General features: G+C 34.6%; 1 protein-coding gene across 17 annotated transcripts; it reads left to right on the top strand.

Moving 5' to 3' along the window:
• Nucleotides 1-3,689: 3,689 nt before the first annotated feature.
• Nucleotides 3,690-24,696, top strand: LOC144966462 (cyclic AMP-responsive element-binding protein 1-like). Of its 17 annotated transcripts, none has more exons than XM_078903027.1 (8): nucleotides 3,690-3,835; nucleotides 8,998-9,170; nucleotides 10,005-10,090; nucleotides 12,573-12,658; nucleotides 15,504-15,677; nucleotides 16,394-16,544; nucleotides 18,275-20,534; nucleotides 20,880-24,696. In XM_078903027.1, the coding sequence occupies exons 2-7, from the start codon at nucleotides 9,000-9,002 to the stop codon at nucleotides 18,417-18,419; spliced, it is 813 nt and encodes a 270-aa protein (XP_078759153.1). In that variant the 5' UTR covers nucleotides 3,690-3,835; nucleotides 8,998-8,999; the 3' UTR covers nucleotides 18,420-20,534; nucleotides 20,880-24,696. The 17 variants fall into 17 exon arrangements, with proteins under 17 accessions (XP_078759153.1, XP_078759145.1, XP_078759149.1 ...); XM_078903023.1 differs by having other exon boundaries at nucleotides 3,701-3,835; nucleotides 18,091-20,534; XM_078903021.1 differs by having other exon boundaries at nucleotides 3,701-3,846; nucleotides 18,091-20,534.
• Nucleotides 24,697-26,827: the final 2,131 nt, after the last annotated feature.

The following is a 26,827-nucleotide window of genomic DNA, read 5'->3' as shown; positions in this document are numbered from 1 at the left end:
AGCACCAAAGAAACAGTAAGTTGGACAAAGGGGACTGGATCTCGTTATAAAGGATGCACTCACATGCTTACGAAGTACAATATATATTCAAAACATTGTAACTGCAATCTTACATATCAGTGAGATGACTCAGAAGAAGAAAAAAAAATACCCTCTCCTAAAAATAGGTTTTATACCTTTGACTTTCTTTCTCAGCTAAGCCCCAGGACCAGGGGGAAAGGCGTACAATCAATTCAGAACAAAGACTGTGAGTGTGTTTGTGCGTGCACATGCGTTTGTGTGTATGTGTGTGTGTGTGTGTGTGTGTGTGTGAGCTAGATCTAAATCTTTTATAATAATAATAATAATAATAATAATAATAATAATAATAATAATAATAATAATAATAATAATAGATCTTTATTGTCCATAAGTATGGTAATTTGTCATTTTGTTACACGTGTTGCAACGTTTTATGATAACTATAACATTGAACAGATATTTTACTCCTACTTATTCTCTCTCTCTCTCTCTCTCTCTCTCTCTCTCTCTCTCTCTATCTCTCTCTCTCTTCCTCTCCTTCTTTCATGCCTGCGATATACACAACATAAACAGATCCATTTCGTTTTCCAATTGTTACAATTGTGACAATTCGACACCATATATTATCATCATTATCAATTTGTCAATTAATCTTACATTAAATAAATTAATCAGTCAATCAGTCAACACATCAGTCATTGGTTTTGCTGTACCATATGAAATATATTCAACATTTTTTATTGCTGATGGAACGAACGTTGATTTGTACTTGTTAGTTCTACATTTAATCTGGCAAAACATTCTCCCAGATGGTAAAAGATTAAATTCATGGTATAAAATGTTCCATGAATTCTTTCTACTCCATTAAGAGGATGGTTTATTACTTTTGCTGCCTCTTTGATAGATTTTGACATTTTTGATTTATAAGTGGGCATCCGCCAAACCACATAGTGCAGCCAAACGCAATTACACTTTTAATCAATGAGCCATAAACTCTTCATAATTTTCTTCCCTACTTGAAATGTTCTCAATTTCGTTAGAATGTATAATATTTGGGCAACTTTCTTAAATATTATATTAATATGTTGAGAGAAATTGAGGGAACTATCAATAGTTATTCCTAACTTTAGATATTCTATCATCATAATTTTTACAGACGTTGAAACGGCCTTAATAAGATGTCGCGAGCATCGCGAAACCCTTAAAAAAAAAAAAAAAAAATTTCAGTTGATGGAATCGATATATAGAGGATAACGAGAGAGAAAAAAAAATATTTACATAGAATTCACTGAATTATCAATTTCTTTTTTATTTAATGTTTCGATTTTAGGAATTTTACTGAGCTGGGACACTTTTGAGGCATCCCGGTGCCAGTTAAAGGAGAATGATAGGGGGAAGGATGCAGATCTAAAGTTAAAAGCATCATATAAAATGTAAGACAAAGGGAACTGGTCGAAAAGTGAACAGAAGGTTCTACGGGCCATCTATTTGTTGCTTTGTTTTTCTTTCTTTTTTTGTTTTAGGAATTTTACGGCTTTTTAAAAGGCTATTTCAGCGCAGTAAAAAGTGTAAAATAGAGAGATACGTTGTTGATCTGAAATGCAAAGCATCAAAGAAAAGGCAAGACAAAAGGGACTGGTTCAAATAGAGTAGCCTAATCCACCGATGAGCCCATTTTGATATTACCTAAAAATCCCATTCAGGTACGAGCAAAAGTCCCCCTACACACTCAAATGTTTACACAGCAAATAACTATAATAAATAGTACATAAAGGAGATGATTTGCAAGGGAAACAATTCAATCTTTCAAAAAGGCACTATTATCATAATACATTTACTGCCTCGCTCCCAGCTAAGAATCCCAGCCATGACCAGGGGGGGAAAACAAGCAACCTCAGTCCAGAGCAAAGACAGAGAGCAACATAGAAAAGAAAATAGATATGAGGGATGGAAGACACAGCGAGTGACCTCTCACCCACTTTGGGTATGGGAGGTTGAGCAGCTTCTAATTGTGCTCACACTACTATGTTATGACGATCTATCCAGGACGCAAAGGTCCTCCTACTTTACGTACCATCGCAAACCCGCCCGGAAGCTTCGTCACAACGCACCGTTCAATTAGATGCTCTGCGGTTTCGGGCTCTTGACCACAACGGGTCCCCACTGATGAAGTGAGCATGCTGCCACCTAGGACATCTATAGATGTCACTAGCTGCCACCCAATGTCTCCTCTTGCTGGTGGAAAAGCCTGGCAACTTCTCCCCCAGTTTCGAGGAGTCGATTTCCCCGCCCCTGAGGGATTGAATTCGTCCAAGCCGACTTCGGTCTCGTATACACAGCTCTGACCGGATGGGAGGTAGAAGACTCCACTAAGTACGTGCAATCAATGCCTATACGGTACCATAGATAATACAGGACTCCTAGTAGTCTGTGTACGGGACTGACATAGTCCCAACCAGTTACAAGCAAAAGAACCCACTATGAATGTCACACTCAAATCCCTACAAAGTACTATATACTGAAAAATGTAATAGTACACATGATAGAGATGATCTACAAGGGGGCATAAATAAAAACAAATATAAGAAAAAAGAAGCTATATTATGTTTAACTGTCTCCCTACCTGTTAACTGCTAAGGACCCCCCCCCTTCCCCTCCCCCTTTAAAGGTCCATTGCTCCCCCCCCCCACCCCCTCCAAATAAATAAAATCACAACAAGAAATACAAAACGAACGAAAACAAGAATGTGGAAAGGGGGTATAAGACACAGCAGAGAGACAGAACTCTCCGCCCAAAATGAGAGATCAAGAGCGCAGGCTTATGCTTGATCTGAAATTGGCACTACCTATGAAGTTGACGGATTCGATAATGAGGTGGAGAAAAAAAAAAAGACAAGACGAAACCAAACCTGTGATTGAATTATTCAGGAGATGAAAAAACAATAAGTATCAGAATATTGAGTGTGCCCAGGATATCGCTGTCGCTTTCATCGCTGTCTGCAAGAGATACATTTTCGCAACTTCTACTTCTTATCTCTTTCAAAAAGTGGTGAACCAACGGAATTTTTTTTGGATAAAAGTGTTTTTTTTTAAAAAACATGTGATAAGTCTTTTTGTTTTTATTTGTTTTTCGCTTTTCTCAACTTCTTCTTATTATGGGTTAGAATCGCAACTGCCGATAATGCTGACCGATGTATGTTATTGATCATCTGACCAAGGAGAAGAGAAGGGTAAAGCCTTCAGCACTCACCAATCCTATATCAATTAACCATTTAATATTTTTAAAACCATTAACTGTTATTTTGATATAACCAAAGATATGATTCACCGTATCTTATTATAAGGTCTCTAGATTATTGAGAAGAGCGAGGTAAGAGAATGAATCAGGGGTCATAAGATTGTTTCATCCAACGGTCAATTCTACCACAACACAAAATAGATCCAAATTCTCTGCCTTGTGAACTCTTCCTTGTACCATACAATAGTCAATGATATCGTTTCAATAACGTCAAATTATATTTACTTCATCTTTTTCCCCATTTAGTGCTAGAACGCGATAAAGGCAAAAGCATGACACTTATTATTATTCTTAAAATAGCAAAATCGCGTCAGCAATAAACCCATTGACGTCAGTCAGTAAGGACTAGCCAATCATATCGATGAATTTTCAGTTTAGCGAAGTAATACAATCTTTTTTCTGTAAGATGCGGCCATGTTGACTTTCGTTCCTGTGACGCTGATGGTGTAATTTGACGTGGCGTCTACGTATTCTGCAAATTTATCCACTCCAATTGCAGCAAAGTTGGTGACGAAAAGTACGTAATTGGTAAGCACTTATTTGGCGAACCATAACAGTGGAGCATGGTTGTGATTGAGATATTGTTAATTCTTTGTCACTAAACAAACAAAAAATAACTAAGACAAGAGGAGGGTGACTGTTCAGTGATAAATCGAAACACGATGATGATAATAATTGTTACAGTTACAGTTACAGGGTTACCGTGCTTCAAGTCTGGAACACCAAGGTTTGTGTATTCTTGTTCCAAGAAAAACAAAACAAAACAATGAATGGCACGATAAGGGACGTCTTAGAGTCTATGCCTAATAAACCGTTCAAATGATGTTTCGTGATGTTATCATTTGGGAGTTGAGAGTTCTTGTCAGTAGAGTATCCTTTATATTTATACATATAAATTATAAAGCCTGAGTCACTGAGGACTATGACTATGATGACGATGATCATGGTCACGGAGGCTGAGGCAGGATTTTGTTTCAACTCACAAATTCAAATCTGGATTAAATCCAATTGAAATCTGGACGGAGAGAGAGAGAGAGAGAGAGCACCCCAATCATTACCAAAAAGAATAAAAATGAAACTTTCTTTCCCAAATTAAATAAAAATTAAGCCCTACTCCTACGATAGTATAGTAGGCAGGTTTACTAACTTTAACTTTAGTCTTTAGTCTAGTAGAAAAGAATTAAAATCCTTTATAAGGAATAAAAGTCAAAGTGTGGTCTAAAGAAAGGAAAACCCTTTCCAACAACTTTTACCGATGTCCAAAAAAAATTAGTGTCAGGACAATTTTTTTTGGATAGATCTGATCTAGTGTTAGACTAGACGGGCAGTTACTCTGATGTGGGAAAAACAGAATTTCCTCTTGAATTCTTCTTCTATCAGTTCCTATTTCTTTCTCAACCATCCGTTTAAGTCAATAGGAGATAATATATTATTATAATAAAGCCAAAGCAACGGTGATTTGCTTAGTTTACAGTAATCAAAACAGCACTTTCTGACTTTGGTCAAATTTTTAATCACAATCTCTTTATGCAGCAATCGATTTGAATAATATTGTAGGCCTTTAAAGTTGTTTTGTGGAAAGGTCAATTCATTATCATTAAATGTTTACGAAAAGTACATTATAATTTATAATGTCTTATGATAAGAATGGATGTACTTTTGCAGCAGTAATGTATTACTCGTCATAATACAAAACTATGAAAGTTCCTGTTATTTTTACAATTTGCTTGTGTTTGATCAATGGAGACATTTTACTCCTTTTTGACAAATTGCTATTTTCATCACTGATAAATAAATGTGTTGCACTCTTTTAATCTCTAACTCGTAACTCGTAGAAAGCTTCACAGTCTTCTTGCATGTTTGAGAATTTGCTTTCTGTCTTTGTTAAAACGGGTGTCCAGTGAGGTTGGATAAAGTCTGAAATGCACAGACCAAAATATATTTTTTTTCACCAATTGGTTGGATTAAAAAAACTTTGTGATGACAAGGCGAGCATTGGGTGAATCACTACAGCAATGATTGATTTTAAATTTGGTTGATTATATAACACTTGTAACATTAGGTACCACAATAGACGTAATTTTTGTGGCAGAAAAAACAAAATCTATATATTTTGTGTCACGCGTGGAGAAAAGGACTATTTTTTAAACCGGGTCATTCAACCATTAATACCTCGACCATCAAAAAAAATTACAGAGCTAAATTTGATATCGTCTTAAAGAGGAAGGTTTCAGCTTTATTCCTATACTACTTCAATAAAAAAAAAATGGGCATTAAAGGTAGAAATAAGTATTTTTAAAACTTTACAGCAGCGAAAAAACCCCGACATATTATTGTTATTATAAAATTTGAACCGAGTCTGTCTAAAAGACAAACATCTTATCTCTATTTGTACGTACCATTTTGTTTTAATGAGGGTTGTTTGATGGCCGAGGTATCACATTAAAAAAAACCTCACCAAATCCTTGTTATTGGATTTTTTACACCTCATTTTTCGGTTTTTATTAAACTGCAATTCTTTTGGATGACTTTCTAGCCTTGGTTTTATATCAAACGACGTGTTGTTTTTATTAATTCATCATGTAATTTTTTTCATATCTGGTTTGTCTCTTGATGTCTGTTTATATTGCTAAGAAAAAGCACGGGACGAATTTATACACACACTCTATACTCATGTCAGCCATGTTGTTGCTATGACAACATGATTGTTTGACCTCTTTATAACTAGTAGATTTTTACGGTTGAAGATGTGATGTCGTTTTTAAAACAATTGCATAGGAATACACACTACTTGTAGTTTATAACTAGACTAAAGACACACAATGATTCATCCCAATTTGTTAGAAAATTGAAAAAGCATTGCTATTATTTTATTTTGGAAAAATGGTATCGACTTGTAATAGTTATAATTTTGAGATTGGAGAAATAAAAGACTTAGAAGTGCCACTTCGTTTTCTAACAATTTTTTTTCTAATGAAATGCTTTCATGATAGACTATGTATAGGAACAATAAGATTTAGTAGTGGCTATAATGAAGCAGTATATGTGTAGAAGTTAAGTGAATCATTCTTTATGCCACTAAAACTGGATCAAAATGGGTATTGGTTGACATGTATATATTTTTGCATTTGTTTTAAATTGAGAAAAGAAGCAAGAGATCAATGTTTTTTAAAGTTTTTTTTTAGTTTTGGTTTTGGTGAGATTTGTGACACCTTAGTTTGTACAATACTGGCGTCTCAAGCAAAGGGAGTTAATCAAAAATAACTGAGTGGCCAGGTCTTTAGGGTATGAAGGCAGAAAGTACTTTATTTCAGACTAGCATCCTATCTAAAGGATAGCAAGCAGTTCCTACATTATGTCATTTATTTTACAATTGTGCTTGGGTATTGATCCTTATCTAAGTTAAGGCAGCTGGGTTCTTTCGTTATTTTTTTCTGATCTGGAGTTTGACCTCATATATTTCGAAATGATTCAAATGTGCTGGAACTAATGCTGGTTATTTAGTCACATCTGAACTAGCGTCCCATCGTAAACAACTCGCAGTAACTAAAGAGGCTGAGTTTTGTACATTGCCATTCAATGAAAGTCGCAACTTTGACTCCCAATCTAAATGTATGGGTGTTCATTTTGTGCGTAGAGCACACTATGAGCCTGTTTAGTGGATGCTGCCATATATCCGATTTTTGTTGTTTCTTGTTTTGTTTTTATTTTGGTGTGCGCTTTTTACGTATTTCTGCTGAATTCTTTTTTTAAATTGATAAGTAGGATTTTTTTCATAAGGGTATTCAGTCATGCCAAAGTCTAGTTTCACCGGGAACAAATCCGGTCTGGAGCAAAAAAAATCCGAGTTACAGGCAACTTCCGTCAGATTCCGGTGAGGTCATATTGCAAGGATCCCCCCCCCCCGCTTCTACTACAACCACCCACCACTAACAACGACTGCTACAACCACCACATTTGAAATAAGGAAACTTTGGGATTATATTTATATATCATAATATAGTTCTAATCAGATACCTATTTATCACTGCACAATATGTAAACCCAATGCCAAATACCATCCCAATTCACTTTTCTTGTTTGCGGAAATTCCTCTTTCGACATTGAAATTCCTTTCTTGTGAGCCAAATTTAAAGTTGGCGTCTCTGGGTATTTTTAGTTTGAGATTTTGCAGGTTACCTTGTTAAATATTAATAATTAAAATTTAGACATAGTCATATAGAAAAAAATAAAAATCTATATAATTTAATTATTTCTGTTTATTGTTTAAGCTGTTTTTGTTTTAGCTTTAGTCGAAGTTTTTAGAGGTTTTTTTTTAGTACTGGTGTGCCAACAGTAACATTAAATGAATGTTTTGCTTAATGTTATAAAAAAAAATTAATTGATTGCCTATGTGAAATTATTTGGCTAGGTGTTAAACACTGTTTTGAATTTAGCATGGAAATACTTGTAATTTTTTTCTGACTGGTATAACTAAAAGTAAGATATAAAAACTTGAAACCATTCAAAATAGTGTAGCAAAATTAATTACAAAACAAAAGAGATTTGAACATTAATTGCCCATATCATTTTAGTCTATCAATATTCCTCACTTATTTGGTTATCTTTATCGCTGTTTTCTTTTGTGTCTGTTTGGGCATTTGTGTGTATGTGAGCTTTATAAATGTTCGTGTTCTTTCTTATTTAGTTGAAATAAGAATTTGATCAGAATTAATGGTGCAGTTGATTTTAAATTGATTATCAGTATCAATGGTGACAAAATAAATGCCTGCCTGTTTATAGAGGTTTTTTTTGTTGTTGTTTTTAAAAATATTTTATTAAATTAAAAAAAAATTATAATTAAAAAAAAAAGTTTAATTAAGGTTAAGTTTACCATTGCTCTCACTCTTGATTCAATTCCTCTTGATTGAAATTGAATGCAACATAGTCATTCCATAGTCATTCAGCTTGCAACTTCTCTCCTCTGCTCCTTTGACAGATGATAGCTTCAGTTGAGATTTGATGCGGACATTAATAAGACATTAAATCAAGCTTGAGTCATTTACATTGGTTGACCGTATAAAATGGAGCTTAAGGCCTATATAAAACTAGTTATTCAAATTTCAAATCATGAAGTAGCTTGGCTAACTGGATTTGTTCTTGTGCTTCCAAAGTAGCAAAAGTTTTGCCAATGCGATGGAAACTGATTTTGAGGGGATTTGTTTGTTTGGTATTTTTCTGGCACTGTAGCCTTAAACAATTTTATTTTCATTATCTATCCATTATCATATGCTTTGTGCTTCAATCCTTAATGTTTTTTACTAACACAGCATGAATATCAATGGTTTCAGTTCACCCCCCTTCTTATATATCTTAAGACCCACTGTCGTCAGGATGGAACTAATTGGATGCCCTACTAAATATATATAGCAAGTTTTATTTTTATTTTCTTGAATTATTTATACGATAAAGTTTTCTTGTACTTGGTTTCTAACATTACTCAAACTCCAGTTTCCTTGTTTATTCCCTCAGTGGTTTTTTTCTCTCTTCATCCAAATATCGTTTTATTTTCGTTTATCACATCATATTCATGTGTCCAACCATCTTTCTGCTTTATCTGTGCTAAGCTGGAACATGAAATCACACTCTTATTGAAGTGTGGTATTTCAATTTTTGAAATGTTTCCTTTGCCCTCTCTAGAAATGTCAGAAGGCTCTGGTGTGGGTACAAGTGACCTTGAAAATGGCAGCCAGGGCATATCCATGGTTCATGTGAGCATCCCCAACCAGGCCATTCAAGTACAATCCATTCCAGCTAATCATTCGTCAGTCCTTCAGGCAGGAGGCAATCTTCAAGCCATTCAAGTCGTTAGGGTAAGCAGTAGGCACTCATCTAACAATTTTCTGAAAGGATTCTGTTGACAAAGTGAGAGACCGATTCTTTTACCTTGTTTTCATCTTGACTGATATATTGATTGTCACACCCAGTAGTGTACAAAAAAAGGTGATAATACTTCTAAGGGGTCATTGTTCATCTCTTTCAGTCTCGAGTTTGCCTCATTATGGAACAGTTTTTCTTAAGATTTCATTGATTACCTCTTAATTTTAAGAATCGAACTGTATGATATTGGTCAACATCAAAGATTGTCATGCTTATTAATGAAAAGTGGTTAATCACCTCTTCTACCCAGTATCGGAAGTAGAAAAAAAGTAAAATTGGCTAATTACGGTTTCTTCTCTAAAAATCCAATCCAGTCCCAGTCCATATCTATAAAATGTCAAAGAAGAAATACATGGAAGTTTTTCTTCAGGACGTTAAAGACTACCTTTGTTGCAATTAACATTGGAATTAGATTTCGAAAATGGTTGTCAAATTGGATAGGATGACTGATAAATTGCCTTGTCATGTCCACCATATAAGATAATATCATATGATCTACACCCTCTTGTCATCTCCATTTTAACATGGTCAACATGATTGGGGTTGTTCCAATTTATATCTAATTATTATTTATGCTTTCTTTAGATTGTGTTTTATTTTCAAGTATCTAGTCCAGTCATAAACAAAAACAAATGTTTTGTATATTTTTTATTGGATTGATTGATGCGTTGTAGTTAGGCATTTGTTTGATGAATAATTAAGAATTCTCATTCAATACAAGTAACGCTTTTTGTCTCAAATTACCAATTTTTATTTTTTATTGACAGGTGGCTGCAGTAGGGGAAGATTTAGTACATACCGAGTCTGATACCAAAAAGAGAAGAGAAGTCCTTGCTAGGAGACCCTCATATAGGTAATGTTTCCATCCAACAGTGAAATTTTGTTAGCTCTGTTACAGTACAGTGGATAATCTTCCGCAGAATTTTGGCATTTTCTCAGAAATATTTTCAGCAGATTTTGCCCTGTCAAACATTTTCCTCTGATAAAAGCTCCAGCCAAGTGGTGGATCCCTGAAAAAATATCACCATCATGTCTTGTGTTATATTGACACATGTCAGTCTAGACAAACTAGCGCCAGATGTCAATGATGGTTGAAAAGGAAGTGGGTGGGGGGGGGGGGGGGGGGGGGGGGGGGGGAGTAAATGAGTCTAGACTATATTTGTAAGTAGGCCAAGCATGGTAGTACAGTTATAGGTGCGTTTTAAAGAAAATTATTTTAACTTCCCCCTAATCGGGAAAAAACCTGATCATTTAAGCTACCCCTCTCTCACTCCCTCTTTCTTTTTCACATACTCCTCTTTCATCTCTCTCTCTTTCTCTCTCCCCCTCTTTCTTTTTCTCATTTTCTATCTTTCCCTTATCCATATATTATATCTCTTTCAACCATTCTTCTATCAATCTTCATGTTAACTTTATAAACGTCATCTGGTTATAGAGGGATAATATTAATTTATTATAATTATAGGGGCTGAGAAATTTAGTTGACTCTTTTTACCTTTATTTTTACAATGTTTTACAATTTTACTTTGTTAAAGATACTGGTACTAGAGTCTTAATTGTAAGATCCATTACCACTAGGCTACAGTAACAAATATAAAGCAAGTAAAAACAAATATTTTCAGGCCTTTTGACCAAAAGTTAATTTTAAATCTCTTGAATGTAAGGTATGTCTGTAAAATAGTTTTAAGGAAAGGACAGTTCATTAAAAATTCACATACCCTAAAGTATGTTATACCTCTACTATTAAGAATGGATGTACACAAGAAGTAGTAATATAATATATGTAACAATATTTTATGTTATGATTTTGTTTGCGTTTGACTGTTGGACCGATACATTTTCCTCCTTTTTGACAAATTGCCATTATCATCACTGCTGTTAATTTCATTAAACAATGATGATCCGGGATTTGAGGATTTTCTCAGAAATGTTCTGCTGATTTTTCCATTTGATAAAAGCTCAAGTCCTTCAGTATTGGATTGGCAATCTTAAGAATACTCATTTCTTTGGTGTCAAATGTCAAAATTGACACAGGACCCGAGGTGGTCTTTGTTGAGTTGTTGATCGAAATTGAGGGGGGGGGGGTGTTGAGACAAATGGGTCTAGATTATTTTTTTTAAGTAACTACTGTGATGGTATAGTGGCTTATGTTGTAGCTGTGTTTTTAAAAAACAAATCACAACTTGCTTCTAATTTATAAAAGATCAATTCATTTGGCACTATGAAAAGTTGGCAGGCCTGCTATTATCTTTTCCTTTCTTATACTGCACTCGTTTATTTTAAAACCGATGTCTTTGACCATAATACCATATCATTGTCGCTACCACGTGCAGTCACCACGACAGGCATTATCATTAACTACCACCACTGCTACAACCATTATCACATTGGCATCATTACCACCACCTACACTGCTACAACAACCACCACCACATCATCATCATCCATCCATGATGGTCCTCAGCGTGTTCAGGAATTTTGGCATTTTGAGATGAAAAATTTTCGCTCTCTGGTAAAGTGTTTCATTTTCCGGCAAATTGCAAAAAATGTCTTGAACAATTTGTGGTTAGAAATACGGTTCAGTTGTTAAAATCACAAGATCATTATCCACTCTATCACCACCACTATCACCAGAGCATCATCCCTACCTCCACTACATCATCCATACTATCACTCCTACTACAACCACTACCACACCATAATCCCTACCATAGCTACTACTACCATTACTACTCCTATTGTCCGTTCCAAGTACCGTGCGCCCGGAATAACTCGCATATATGTGATCCCGTGATTTTTTGCATGCAGGCTTATATTTTAAGTGACATTACGAATTTGGCATACCGATAGTGATAGACCAAACAGTTTTCTCACAATGCCATGTGAAATGTCACTGAATCTTAACTTCTTTAACACCAGATTCCATGTATGTTTTATACAGTATAATCCTTCAAAGGTACAGCAGTTTTCAAATACAAGAGTTCCTCATGGTTGTTGGCAATCTATCTATGATATTGCTATTCACCTCATGCCATGAAAAAGAATTCTGCGCTTTACCTCACTGGAGAAATACTTGAATATTTTCTTCATGTGAGTTCTTTATGAATGTAGAAATATTAAAATGTAACAATTGTTTATGTCAGCTCAGCCAAAAATTATGGTACATAGATGAAACGGGTATCAAATTAAGGAGAAATGAATGATCTATTAAGATATGTCAAAATGTACATTCTGGTCCAAACTGTCACACTGTGTCACATATGGTCAACCTTTTTCCTAATAACACACTTTGTTTTTTATCATTTATTTTTTATTTTGTTCTTTTTTGTTAACAGAAAAATTTTGAATGATCTTTCGTCCCCTGTGACCAAAATGGAAGATGACTCCAATAGCAGTCAAAGTCAAGATGGTCAAGACACATGTAAGTTATCTGTGAATATCACTGTGACAAATATTTACTGCCTTAGTCATAGCTGCATGTGTTTAATTAAGACCATCTTCCATTCTTCATCTATAACAGGATAGTTATGACCATGACTTTATAACAAAAGCGAGAGGCATGCGACTGACAAGTTGATACACTTAGGCCTAATGTGAGCATAGAGTGAGGGATGTGCAACTAATTAGGTTTACTGTACCTTTGATATCTATCTGAAGCCCGAGAGCTGTCTATCATAGGGACAATGCGCTACTTGAGTTTTGAAGTGCAGTTACTGGGATGAAAATCCTGTCTTTTTTAGCGTGGGCGACTGAAGAGTTTCTGCAATGACAGAATTTATGAAGGACAACAAACAAAGCTGAAAGGACTCTGCTGACCCGATGATGTCTTCACCAAACAAACAACTTGGAGGATGTGACAGTATGGGGAGGGGCAGATGTTGGATCAGACCACCACATGCTAATGGCAAAGCCTAAGCTCCGACTCAGAAAGATCACCCACAAGAAGAAAATTTCAGGTGAATGCACTAGATGAGGAAAAGAATGAGGAGTTCAAACTGCAATTGAGTAATAGATTCCAACCTCTAGCTGATCTCGAGGAGGACATAGACGTAGGGACACATTGGACAAAGATCAAGGAAGTTTACATAACAATAACAAGCTGCTGGACCAGACCAGATTCCACCAGAGGCTCTAAAAGTTGATGCTGAAAGAAATGCTGTGGCCCTTCACCCACCATTTGAGAGAATCTGGAATGATGGGATATTCCCAATTGATTGGAAAGGAGGACATCTTGTCAAGCTTCCAAAGAAAGGGGACCTCAGTAATTGTAATAATTATCGAGGAATCACTCTTCTGTCCATCCCAGGAAAGGTTTTCAACCATATATTCTAGAGAGAATTAATAATGCAACATCATGTTAACAGATGCTAAACTGTGGAGGAACAGGTAGATTTTCAGAAAAAATCATTCAACCACTGACCAGATTGCCTCTCTGCGAGTCATAGTGGAGCAGTCTATCGCATGGAACTCTCCTCTTATTGTCAACTTTCTGGATTACAAGAAGGCTTTCGACAGTATTGACAGAGCAACATTGTGGAAAATTCTGGCACATTATGGAATCTCTGAGAAGTTGGTAAACCTCATTAAGGAAATGTATGAAGGAACAAGTTGCAGGGCTGCACATGAAGATCAGCTTACTGACAGCTTTGAAATTAATAATAATAATAATATATCTTTATTGTCCTCAAAAAAGTGGCAATTTGTCATTTGGTTACACATTTATAACAATGTAATATTGACATAGACACACTCACACAGATGCACACTAGTAACATAGTAGTCATCGAGAAGAGAAAAAAAATTAAGACGGGTGTCAAGCAGGGATGCTTGCTCTCACCATTCCTGTTAATCCTTGCCATTGATTGGTTAATGAAGGAAACCTCCAAAGGTCGAAGAAATGGCATACAGTGGACCCCCTGGGCACAGTTGGATGATGTGTTTTTCTGTCTTACACCAAAGACCAGATGCAAGCAAAAACCACAATTATAAACAGCCTCTTGGAATCTATTGGTTTGAAAATTCACCCTGCCAAAATTAAAGGTCTTAAGGATAGGTAGGCGTCAAAGGGAGCAGATCAAAGTCAAAGATCAGGGACATGAAGATATAGATACTTTCTGCCATATCTGGGGTATAATTGACAGAGATGGAGTCACGGAAGCAGAGGTGAAAGCATGGTTTGGAAAGGCACAGACTGCATTCACATCTTTGAACAGAGTTTGGAAAACTAAAGATATCTCCCTTCGACTAAAGCTAAGACTTTTCAACTGAAACCGTGAAGTCAGTCCTGTATGTATGTGAAACTTGTAATGCATTGTAGGCATGTATAAGGATACAGATTTTCGCAAACAGATGCATGCTTAAGCCACTCAAGATAAAATGGATGGACAGGATTAAGAGCGAAGTATGGAAAAGAACACAGGAGAAACCAGTGGGAGAGGAAATAGGAAGAAGGCGATGGAGGTGGATTGGACACACCCTTAGAAAGAATGACTCCACTATAACAAAGAAAGTATTGGACTGGAACCCACAGGGCAAAAGATCAAGGGGAAGGCCACAGGGTACATGAAGAAGAATTAAAGAAGCTGATATACAGAGAAGTGATAAGACAAAGCTCAATATAGAGAGGGATGGAAACTGTTTGTCTATGGCCTACACCCTGACCCAGGGTGAAAAGGCAATGATGATGATAATAATAGATGCATATTGGCCCAGACATGAGTAGCACCTTCTGTATAAACGGAAACACTCCACTCGCTGCTTTGAATGGAAGAAGTTAATTTCAGTACAAACGGGAGTCTTCGTTATTTGTAGACCATGAATTCAGACAGAAAATTTCTGAAAATGATTCTGAGTCACATTGCAGACTCAAAGGTTTGTCTGAAAAAAAAAAAATTGACTAAAATCAATTAATGCTTGTTGGAATGTGGTAGACTTTGTAATTGTCTTCTTGGTTTTAACCTGATGCTAAGTTGATATTTTTAGCATATTGTTTTGTTTCATTTTATTGTTTTTATTTTATGTTGCATTGATTTCTTCTGTTTTGTCTTCGAGATTCTGAGACTTGGAATTCCCAGTTCTCTTAAGTTCTCAGTTCTCATGTTGTAGAGTAGAGGAGACATAGACTTGAGAGATGACTAAGTAAGAGCCATCCATCCAGATCTGTACTCAGCTTTCATTAGTGTTGGGCTGTCAATCCTTGTCCATTCCTTTACATTGTTACTGTTTAATTGTTTGTTTTTAATTTTTACAATCCTTTGTTATATCAGATGTTCAAGCCAACTCCTTACAGTTGACAGCCCATGGTGATGGCATCCCAGCCTCTCAAGGTCTTCAAACACTTACCATGACCAATGCCAGTCCTACCTCTGCCTCTAATACTACAGGAGGTACCACTATAGTTCAGTATGCACAAGGACCTGATGGGCAGTTTTATATTCCAGGTAGTAAGTCAAACTATACGTGGTGATTGGTGTGTTTGATGGATGTGATTGGTTCAGGACTTTAGAGTTCTGTGTATTTGTGCAAGCCAAGCCAAGGCCTTTGGTCATAGAATTTTTGTTTAATTAAAAAAAATTCCTTTGAGCTTATATCTTGTTAACCACTTAAAAGACATTCTACTTCCAAATATATTTTACTCAAGTGGGAATTACTGCTACGGGAGAGAGATGGCTGAGTGTAGAAGACAGGAATCAGAAATTCAAGATTTTTATAATAAGACAGCACCTACAAATGATCTAGTCTTGAAGATTTGATTTAAGATAAATTTGATTTCCTTGTTTGTAACATTTGAGTGGTCATTACAGTTAAAAGAAATACATGGGGATATTTTGATTTGTCATGAAAACTCTTGAGCCCCTAAACATTCTGATATGTGAATCAGATTGATATTAGTTTAGCCTTTAACTGTCGAGAAAGCATGGTTTTGAGTTTTGCATTAAATTCTCAAAATTTCTTGGATCAGTGTTTCTTCTGATCATCTGTTGGTGTTGCATAGTATTTTCATGTTGAGAGTGATTTTTCGGTCCCTAGTTATGGACTAAAAGCATTAAATGCAATCAATAAAGTTTAAAGATGTATGATTGAGGGCATTCCATTCTGTATGAAAAAGACCCAATAGAATTTGGATTAAGATTTCTTTTTGTTTTTTATGTTTCAGTTGGAGGTACAAATGTACAAGCCTATCAAATAGCAGCGCCTGGTCCTCTCACTCAAAGTGTTGTCATGGCGTCCGGAAGTCCCATTGCAAGTCCTCAACACATATCAGAAGAAGGCTCTCGGAAAAGAGAACTTAGACTGCTAAAGAATAGGTAAGTCAAGTATGCCTGTTTTATGAATGGAGGCTGTTTTATATTGTGTTAGAAACATACAGGGCATGTATGAATGAGAAGGAAATTTATTAGTAGTTCACAAGACTAAAGGAAAAAATTTGTGTTAAATCTTTCTGAATAAGATTGTGATGTTAGGTAGGCAGTCAATATTGGGGAAACAATGGCGATTGATAGGTTTTAGGTGAAAGTTGTCCGAATTGAGGAATTGTTTCTCCATTGGATTACAAAATAATCTTTCCAAAATCAGTGTGTACTTTTTATTATGAAACAATTTTAAGTGAAAAACTTGAATTATGCTGAGAGATCAATTAATATGGAAAAAAAAAAAAAAAGAAGAAATAATCAAATAAATTGAATAAACTTTATTCATCCATCAGGAAATTTGGCTTCCAACTGTGAATTACCATAACAAATTAATGATATTTATCAATTATCAGGTTTACATAATTTCTTAAAGCAATATAGAAAATAAAAGTGGAAGTTGTGTATGTGTATGGGATGGCTCAAATTGTCACCAGATGTGATCATAATTATTCATCAATCAAGACAGTCATTTTGAAGACCAAAGTATGATTATAGGGGTATAGGGTGTGCTAACATGTGTGGTACATAATTTTTTTCAGGATTTTATTTTATGTGTTAAAATTTATTTTTTTATTGGTGTCAGGTTTGCCTTTATCCCTTAGGACTCCTAATCTTCAATGGGCTGTCCAAGATATTAAATTGTAATTGATGCTAAGCTAAATGAAAACAAAATTATCACATAGTCTTTACGGTTTTAATAATTTAAAGATATTAATTTTTTTAGAGGAATTGTCTCTCTCAAAATGTGACTTTATTGAAATATGTACCAAAAAAAAAAATTGTTCTTGTTGAATACCTCTTATAAAATGCCATTTATAGTGAAGTGACCCTTTTGAGCGAAAAAATGTTACAATCAATAACGGAAGTAGAAGCCTTAAAGAACACACATACACATACACACACACACACAAAAGGAGAAAATACTGGTTCATTTATTATTAAGTGCATTGGAAATTGAGATGAATATAACAGCTTAAAAAAAAAGAGCAAAATACCCAAAATGGAACATTTCGGGCTCAAAACCCTACTTCAGCCAACAACAAAAAAACAATGAAGACATAAATACATTATTAAATTCCAGATTGACGACAACAGAGAAATTTTGTTGATCCTTTCTGTTGTAGAAAATACTTTTTTACTTAATTCTACCTCATCTGAGAGTCTTTAAATTTTGACAATGACATTTTCCACCAATTCCATAAAAAATATTTTCAGCATAATACTATTTCAATGTATGAAGACTTGTTTTAAACTGAATTGTAAGTATAGTAAAAAAATACCTGATTTTATAAAAGTTTAATTCTTTCATTTTGGGTTGTTTTTGAGGAAAATGGTAGCTGCATTAATGCTTCTCATTCTCAATTAGTAAGATATTCGGGATTTTTAATTATTTATATTATTCAAAAGGGCAGTACAGTAAGTTTTTTCTTTCCTATTTCAGAGAGGCAGCAAGAGAGTGTAGACTTAAAAAGAAGGAATATGTGAAGTGCTTAGAAAACCGAGTGGCGGTTTTGGAGAATCAGAACAAGACATTGATTGAGGAGCTCAAAGCTTTGAAGGAATTGTACTGTCAAAAAGATGTTTAGGCTTACACAGTCTAAAGTGTTTGTGTATTTTTCTTTCAGAGAGGCTGCAAGAGAATGTAGACGAAAAAAGAAGGAGTATGTGAAGTGCTTAGAAAACCGAGTGGCGGTTTTGGAGAATCAGAACAAGACCCTGATTGAGGAATTAAAAGCTTTGAAAGAGCTGTATTGTCAGAAGGATGTGTGACTAAGCTAATTTAAGTTGTTTTAATTGCCCATACCACTCTGTGATGAGGAACTAAGCAGCTGATACTACAGTAGCTTTTTGAAGACACTTTTGTCTTCTCAAACAGCCTCCCTTCGCTTCCGATAAGAAGCTGTGGTGGATTCAATTGATGCCTCCTCACTACAAAGGTGAGCAGTGCCATTTACTGCTCGTATCATTGTAACACTTTGCATTAGCATTATTCAGCTCCTCTAGTTAGCTGTCGATGTACCATAGAAAGTGAATAGAAGGACAGCATGGTGATCAAGAATTTTATTTGAATTTTCTTTCATTATTTTTTCTACCTTTTTTTTTTTCTTCATACATTTGGTTTTCATTTCATATGCTTCTTTATGAAATTCTTTATTTTAAAACGTAAATGTATGTTTTTTATTTTTATAAAAATGAAAGCAAGTAACTTTATGTGGAATGTGTGTTGTAAAATTTATTTTCCCCCAATTCTGGCTGTGATGCTTTTGTCATTGTTATTTCTTTTCCTCTTCATTTTTTTTTTTATGTTTTGTCTTTTTAAAAATATTTTTAAAAATTAAATAAAATCATGCAGCTGTGCATAATACTTAAATTTATTTTACGATTTCATTTCACTATCAATGAATATGTTAAGAAACATTTCTTCTTTTTATAAAGGAAATTAAGTTCTGACCGCAAACAAAATCTGAAATTGTGCAGTGTTTATCTTGTAGTGGTGGAAGTCGTGCAAGATGAAAATTGTTAATTTATTTGAAATTTGAAATAGATACAGCACTAATTTGACATTTATAGAACATAATTATTTGTTGTAAGTTCAATATATAACTGTGTGATTTATGTAATGTGTGACTTAGGCACAGTTTGGTCTCACATGAAATTCTTAAAAGAATCTTTTTAGATAACCGCTAAAAGGGGGCTGAATTAATGAAATGGTATGTCAAATGATATTAAAAATGTCTAGTAGGGGAGAGGTATCTAACTCAGTTGTTGGATGGTGACAGTCATAGAATTGTCCCTTGCTGTATGTTTGCACTTCTGTGCTTATGGATGATAAACCAGATTAATTTTCAGATGATGGATGAAGTCCCTTGACGTGCCCTATCAACTAGGAAGTTCATGTGCTGTCTCTTTTTTTTTCTATCTTTCCGCATCACTAACATTCCCATGAAGCTTTGAGCCATAATTATGGAATTAGACCACCTGGTTTTGCTAGGGATGTGCTCATATTATAAGTAATTGAAAAATAGAAATTAATAGATTTTAATTTTTAAAAAAGAACAAATTCGTTTTATTCATCTCAAGGGGAAATTTATCAATTGAGCCTATCTTGAAAAAAAGACCAAGGTAATCTAGATGTCAGCCAGACTGCAGTACCGCAAAGTGAGCAATAGTGGCTATATTTCTTGATCAAGGAGAAATAATGATGTGGGCATCAAGGTTTGAACCTGCAAAGTTTTATCCACTCATCTCAAAACCTAGTCATGAAAATGGTAGACTCAAAAGGTTATTTTATATATATATTTTTAATTTAGGTATATTTGTTCATGAACGTGTATGATGAACAGTTAAAAACTAAAATGGCCTTATGTGATACATTTGTTTATGATTTATAGAATGTTTGTGTGTGTGTGTGTTTGTTGCAATTTGCCTATGTGTATATTGCTTGTCTTGACTTCTGAAAAATCATAATTATAATTATTTCACATAAGTTGAAACTCTTCTTTTTTTAAAAAAAATTCTCCTTTGTGTGTGTGTCGTTGTTTTTGTAAGAAAATGGTTGATATGAATGAGGCTGCTTGTGAAATGTAAGGAATACATTTTCCTTCAGTTAACATGCAAGTTGTATTTGAATGCTGAATTGTTTTAGATTGTGAAATTTTGTTTTTAGCTGTGAATCAAATGGATTTGATTCATGCTTGTAATGGGATGGGCAGACCGATAGTCATGATTCTCAATTTAATGATTAAATGAAACGCAATTTATTTGTTTATTGGATGACTGCTGTTGGGTTTTGATTGTCCTAATATTCTTACTCATTTTTATACTTGTATAATTCTTATGTTTATAATTTAATCAATGATAAGTTCATCTATTTGAATTAAGCGGGTGGTTGGATGGGAGCATCACCCTTGAATCATATACCTATGATGTTCGCATGGGTGTACGATCCGATAGTGATGTCGTTTCTTCTTCTCTTTACTAGCCTATCCTGCTTCTTTGGTTTGTGATTGTATTTTTGACAGGGGATATTTTTTTCCTGTAAATCCTCTGCCTGTTTGTTCTTGGTTATTTATAATTTAGCTTATATCTTTAGGTTATGATTTTGATTGACATTTGTACTATTTTTGTTAGATTGCTTGTTTTTTTGTTTCAGCGGTCTCTCATATAACCTCAATTGTGTTGGAAGAGACCTAAAGCAACAAACAAAAAAAACAAAATATTTGAATTAAGTGAATTAGCAGTGCAAAGAATTCAGTGTTTCAGTTGTTGTTATCCCTGTTTATTTAGATTCAGGAAACGCTTCAATTTATGTTGGTTTCAAATAAAATCGATATAATACCCTTTATTTATCTCCTAAGGGGAGATTTATCCTAAAGTAAAGGTCCAGGGTTAGACAGGAATAACCCAGGCATCAGTCGCAATGCAATGCCGCAAAGTATACATCTGTAATACGAGTCTGATGCAATGATTGGTCAGATCCAGAAATATGCTGTTATCAAGATTATTAGTTATTTCTGGAAAATTAGAAATCATAAACCTTTTTTATTTTTGTTAATTAATCTATATAAATCCCAAGTGGCTGTTTTTCAAAGTTGAAACATTTAATAGTAGTGTCCAATGTAAATGGCCTGTAGTCTAAGGTTTGAACTGTCTTTATTTTTTATTATTTTCAAATTGTTATTATGCATTATGTAGATAATATACAGATCTTTTTTGTTCCTTGTGGCAGACTTGCATATTTATTATTTTGTTCCTATTTCTCTGTTTTATTTAAATTAAGAAATCCGATTATTTTAGTGAATGAATTAATTGATGTCAAGTGTCTAGTGTGAATATTGTGACGGTTAATGTAGTCATGATCAAAGTTTTTGAAAATGATTCAATTGAAAGCCATGTATAGCAGGTGGTTGGTGGAGAAGGATAATGAGCTGATCAGGTCTCCGGTCACATGCCTCAAAGCGGTATTAAGTCGGGATTTGGAAAACGAAGAAAATCGGTTTTAAAGTGAAAGTGGTCAAAATGATCAAATTTGAGTTTTGGTAGTTTCAGAAACTGCAATAATTTTTCTACATAATAACATAATAATTCTACATAAATATTGACGATAAGTTATATAAATTTCAAGTTTCAACAAGAAGTGACAATCAAAACGAGAGTTGACTTTCCCTCAGGTAGCCACCCTTTCCAGGCTTAATAATACCTTATCATTTTCTCCACCAATAGCATGTAAGATATCACAGCAAAGGGCATGTCTTTATCTATCTCAGAGAATGCATGGCTGAATTGACAGTTACATGGTTCAACCAATAATGAACTTTAAAAACTGTAAACAAGTCTGATTGTTCAAAGCTCATCACATGCGCCTGTCGGCCATTAAAATGCTTGAGCATTATGTAATCACAAAGTCTGCATGCTGGCTCGCATGCTTGCTGGCCTGGCCTCCCATAGTGGGCAGGGTGGCACTTACTGTGTCTTCTATCCCCTTATATCTGTTTTCCAATTTGCTTTCTGTCTTTGTCTTGGAATGAGACTACTTGGGTTTTATCCTGGCCTTGGCTGGGAGGGAAACGGTCAAATGTATAGTTATTGTTTTGGGAGATGATGTTTTTTTCCATTATTAATCATCTCTCTGTTACTGGGTGGGGTTCCTGACCTCCCATAGTGGGCAGGGAGGTACTTACTGTATCTTCTACCCCCCTATATGTTTTCCAACTTGCTTTCTGTCTTTGTCTTGGAATGAGATTACTTGGTTTTGTCTTGGCCCTGGCTGAGCGGAAAACAGTCAAATGTATAGTTAGTTTTGGGAAATTATATTTTTTTCCTTGTAAATCATCTCTTTGTATTGTTTTGTTTACATATATATATGATTTGTAAACATTTGAGTGTATCCCTCTTAGTTGGGACCTGCATTTGTGTCTGGTGATCTCAAACTTAAGTACTTTGATAGTGTGCTCTTGGAATCTACATCTGTTTCCTATTTGAACAAATTCCTCTTTGTCTTACCTTTTCTTGTGTGCTTTAATTGTAATTCTAAGACTTTTTACTTTCCCATTTTCTTTCTTTTTACTGGTGCTGATATGACCTAAATGTGTTGCAAGCGCCGTAAAACCCTTAAAAACAATAATATCTCTCTGTTGTGTATTGTTATATTTTTTATTTTGTTTGTGTATTGTGTAAACATTTGAGTGTATTCCTCTTAGTTGGATCCTGTGCTGGTGTCCGGATGAGACTTTTGAGAGGGAAACAGTCAAATGTATATAAAGATATTAATTTTGGGAAGTGATCTTTTTTTCCTTGTAAATCATCTCTCTATTTTTGTTTTGAACATATCTTGTTATTTGAGTGTAATCATCTTAGTGGAATCCTGTGCTGGTGTTTGGATGAAACGTTTAGGTGATCTCAATTTAAGTGCATTGATGGTAAGCTCTTGGAATCTACATCTGTTCCCTATATGAACCATTTCCCCTTTGTTTTTCTTTTTCTTGGGTGCTTAATTGTAATTCTAGAATTTTTTGACTATCCCATTTTCCTCCTTTTTACTGGCGCTGATAAGACCTAAATGTGTCAGGGGTTTTAACAACAAAAAAGACAGTAAATTAAAATTATTAGATTGGGGTAATGTCCATGATCTTATGATCTCATCCATGCTGTTTTTTTTGGCATCATAAATATTTATCATATGGGTTGTATCATCACCTGTCCACCTTGTGCCATAGCAACTTGTCATGGTTATATTGACGTATTGCTAATTGATATGTAGCGGCAAATGTTTGGTCGCGTATATCTATAATTAGGTACCACAAACTGACCAACATTTCTTTGCAATTCGGCATTATGGCCTACTTTTACAGTACTTGATTCTAGCACACTCCTGGGAGAAGCTACAAAAAAAATATATGCTAGAATCTGAGCATGTCGAAATCTGATGCTCTTGGGAGGAATTGACTTATTAATTATATTATATAGATAACATTAGGTCATCAGGTCTGAAACAATGTCAGCCGGATATTCCAACACATAAAATTATGTGAAACCTTAAACGTTTATAGTCTGATTAATACAATTTGATGAGAACTCATAAAAATGGCTGGCTAAAACAATAACAAAAAGCTGAGTGACATCAATTTCGTTCTATCTATTGTGGAACGTTTTAACATCCAGCGAGTACTGTATAACGTTTTGAAAATATTCCATACTATTAAGTACATTAAATTTTAATTATTCTAATCATTGACTAACTGGAAACTAGTTATCATAATTCGGATACCACATATGATCCATTTTCTGTTTTGGATAAACTAGGGAATTTTTTTCATTATTTACAAATAGAAATCTATATTCCTATGTTTACTTAAGATACCATGTACATCAAATTGTTTTCCAATTAAAAATAAGAAAGTTGGTCTAATTTTTTTTTATAGTCCTGAGGTTTTTATTTTATACAGCTCTCTATAGAACCGGTGTTTGATGTAGATAATTTATAACAAAAACAAACAAAAAAGTCCCCCAAAAAACCCAAATTACTGAAGGACATTTTTGTTGGATTCAATTGTTAAAAGGAGAATCAGTTTGTGGTACCTATTTTAATCATCTAAAGAATTGCTGACTTGTAAAAGAATCATCCTGATGATATGTTTTATCTCCATTTCTTTTTGTTTTGTTCAAGCTCATGCACCATTTCGTTTTGCCTTTTTTACAAAATTTAATCCAACTTGGATTAGGTAATTTTTGTTTAAGTCATATATTTTTAAAAATGAAAAAGTATGTTGTACAGGATTTTAAAAACTTCATAGTGATTGGAATATCAAGGATTTTCAAGACTTATGATAGAGATGATAGTCACATTCCAAATGCTATTGGATTTGAATATTGTTTTCCCATTTCATTTCATTTCATTATGATGATAAGTGATCTTTATATAAATGCATTTATTCGATGATAAACATGAATTGGTTTATGTATTCACAATGTCATTTAAATTGTACAGTGCATTTTGTTTCTTATTGATCTGATTTGAAAGAATAAAGATTATTGTTACTGTAAATAACACGCTAGTTTGATATTAAGAAGTTAATTTGATAAAATTTCTTATGGTTGATTTGCAACGATTTGGGAGTTAAAGTTAAGATCAAATCTTTACCACGACTGGTGGGTGGGGTCTTATGACCTCTCATGGTGAGCAAGAGTAACCTGCTGTATCTTCTACAGTGGAACCTCCCGATTACGACACCTCCGAATAGCGACAACCTCCTGATAACGACATTGACCCGTGGTCCCGAGTTTTATTCTATTTATGATCAGTAAAAAAAAACCTCCAGATAACGACGCACTTTTTGATAAAACCTCCGAATAACGACATCATTTGGCGATTTTCGGCAGTTTTTGTAGATATATATCTGAAACTAAAAATACCGAGTATGAGTACTCAAAGTTTATAAAAACGATTCCTGCTTGAACCAATGAGAACGCAGCTTTTTTTTTGACGAATCTTGGCTGATATGCAGTAATAAAAACCTAGGTATAAATGTACGTGTAAGCAAGTAAACACAAAATCTTGGAAAATGTGATATTATGTGGTGATAGAAGTAGTAGTAGTGTTTTTGTGGGAGGAGGAGGAAGAGGATGAGGAATTTTATGTAACTCACTTGTTTTAAAGGGTTTTACAGCGCTTGTGACCATAGAATTAAACGAATGAGAATACGTACGGAGTCTAAAAAGTGTCCACCAATGAAAGCATTCAGCGCCATTTTGTTGTTGGCTGAGAATGTAAACATTACCATTCATTCGGTATCTAATGTCATCATAACGACACAACAAAAACCACAACAATATTAAAATTCACAATAAAATGGTTCAGAACTGCTGCGTATATTTATGCCACAATAAAGCTGTCAAAGGCACATCATTGTCGTTTCACAGGTAAGAGAAATAAATCAATGAACTAAAAAAGAAGTTATATAATTGTATTTTGGGCTACTGACGACTGCGACGGAGACTGATAATGTTCTACTAGGATCTAGATAGATTTAGATATAGAGTCTATATCTCATAAGTATTTGGGAGACCTTCCATAAGCTACTACATCCCAAGTATTCTTGTTCTAGTAGGGGGTTTGGGAGGGGGAAAACTTTTTTTAAAAAAAGTTTCCCCCCTCCCAAACCCCCTACTAGAACAAGAATGGAAGGTCTCCCAAGTATTTTTATAAATAAATCTAAAGACTGATCTGAACTATTCCCCTGAGGTAAAAATGAAGTTAGAGAATGTGTGTAATCATGTATTATAATAACCTATAACTATAATGCGTTTTCGAATTGAGGAGGAGAGCTTGCGATTGCAATTAACTGCAAAGGCCAAAGTATAATAAGCACTCCACTCTAGGCGAGTAAGAGTAGTGTGGTTATTTTTCAAAACTTGAGATAAATGAACCGAGATGAATATCAACAAGTATATAAGTATATTGACAGGAAGACCTAGATAAAGACAAATATATTAGTATAGTACTAGACGTCTAATTGCTTTACTTTCCATGGAGTCTTTCCCTTGCCAGTAGAAAATAATTCAACTGGATAGATTGTTTTTCACTATAGTACACCAATTGTCAAGATAGTCCTAGTTAGAATGCCTCACTTATTTTCAGCTTTCCATGGAAGAAGCCCGAGTTGTTGTCCAAGTGGATTACTAAAATCAGCAGGAAGAATGTAGATGGGTCAGAGTGGAGACCTACAAAAAATGATAGGGTCTGTAGTGTCCACTTTTTATTAGAAGATTATTATCTCGGCTTAGACCAAAAATAATTGAGAGAGAATGCTGTCCCATCTGTATTTCCAAATTATCCCCAACATAAACAGTCTCCTGCCATTAAAAAGACAAGATCATCCCCTCGAAAACGAGCTGCTCCCAATTCTCCATTTGAAGATGCTACACCCAGTAAGACCCCTAAAGTTGATGAACATAATTATGCCTATTCTTCAGTTGAAAGCCACTTAGAAGAGACCCAAAATAAGTTGCTTGTTTGCCAAGAAAAGATGCTTCATCAAAAACAACAACTCAGTAGCATGAGGAAGAAGTTGGCCCGTCGAGATGTAAAAATTTCATCCCTTTTGGAAGATTTGAAGAAGAAAAAGTTGTTGAAAGAAGAAAATGTTGACATCCTAAAAGAAAATTTTGCTGCGGAAACC

This window comes from Berghia stephanieae, chromosome 2 (assembly GCF_034508935.2).
Source record: "Berghia stephanieae isolate SIO BIC M18660-M18661 chromosome 2, UCSD_Bste_1.3, whole genome shotgun sequence".
NCBI classification, from domain to species: domain Eukaryota; kingdom Metazoa; phylum Mollusca; class Gastropoda; order Nudibranchia; family Aeolidiidae; genus Berghia; species Berghia stephanieae.
The sequence above is the reverse complement of the archived record's forward strand: the minus strand, read 5'-3'. Positions and strand labels throughout refer to the sequence as shown.

What these genes read in the sequence shown, in the direction of transcription:
- LOC144966462 (XM_078903014.1), top strand. Translation starts at nt 9,000, where the DNA reads ATGTCAGAAGGCTCTGGTGTGGGTACAAGTGACCTTGAAAATGGCAGC. An exon ending in TCAAGATGGTCAAGACACAT is followed by an intron (nt 12,659 to 15,503) that starts GTAAGTTATCTG and finishes TTGTTATATCAG; the next exon opens with ATGTTCAAGCCAACTCCTTA. An exon ending in CTTAGACTGCTAAAGAATAG is followed by an intron (nt 16,545 to 18,090) that starts GTAAGTCAAGTA and finishes TTCCTATTTCAG; the next exon opens with AGAGGCAGCAAGAGAGTGTA.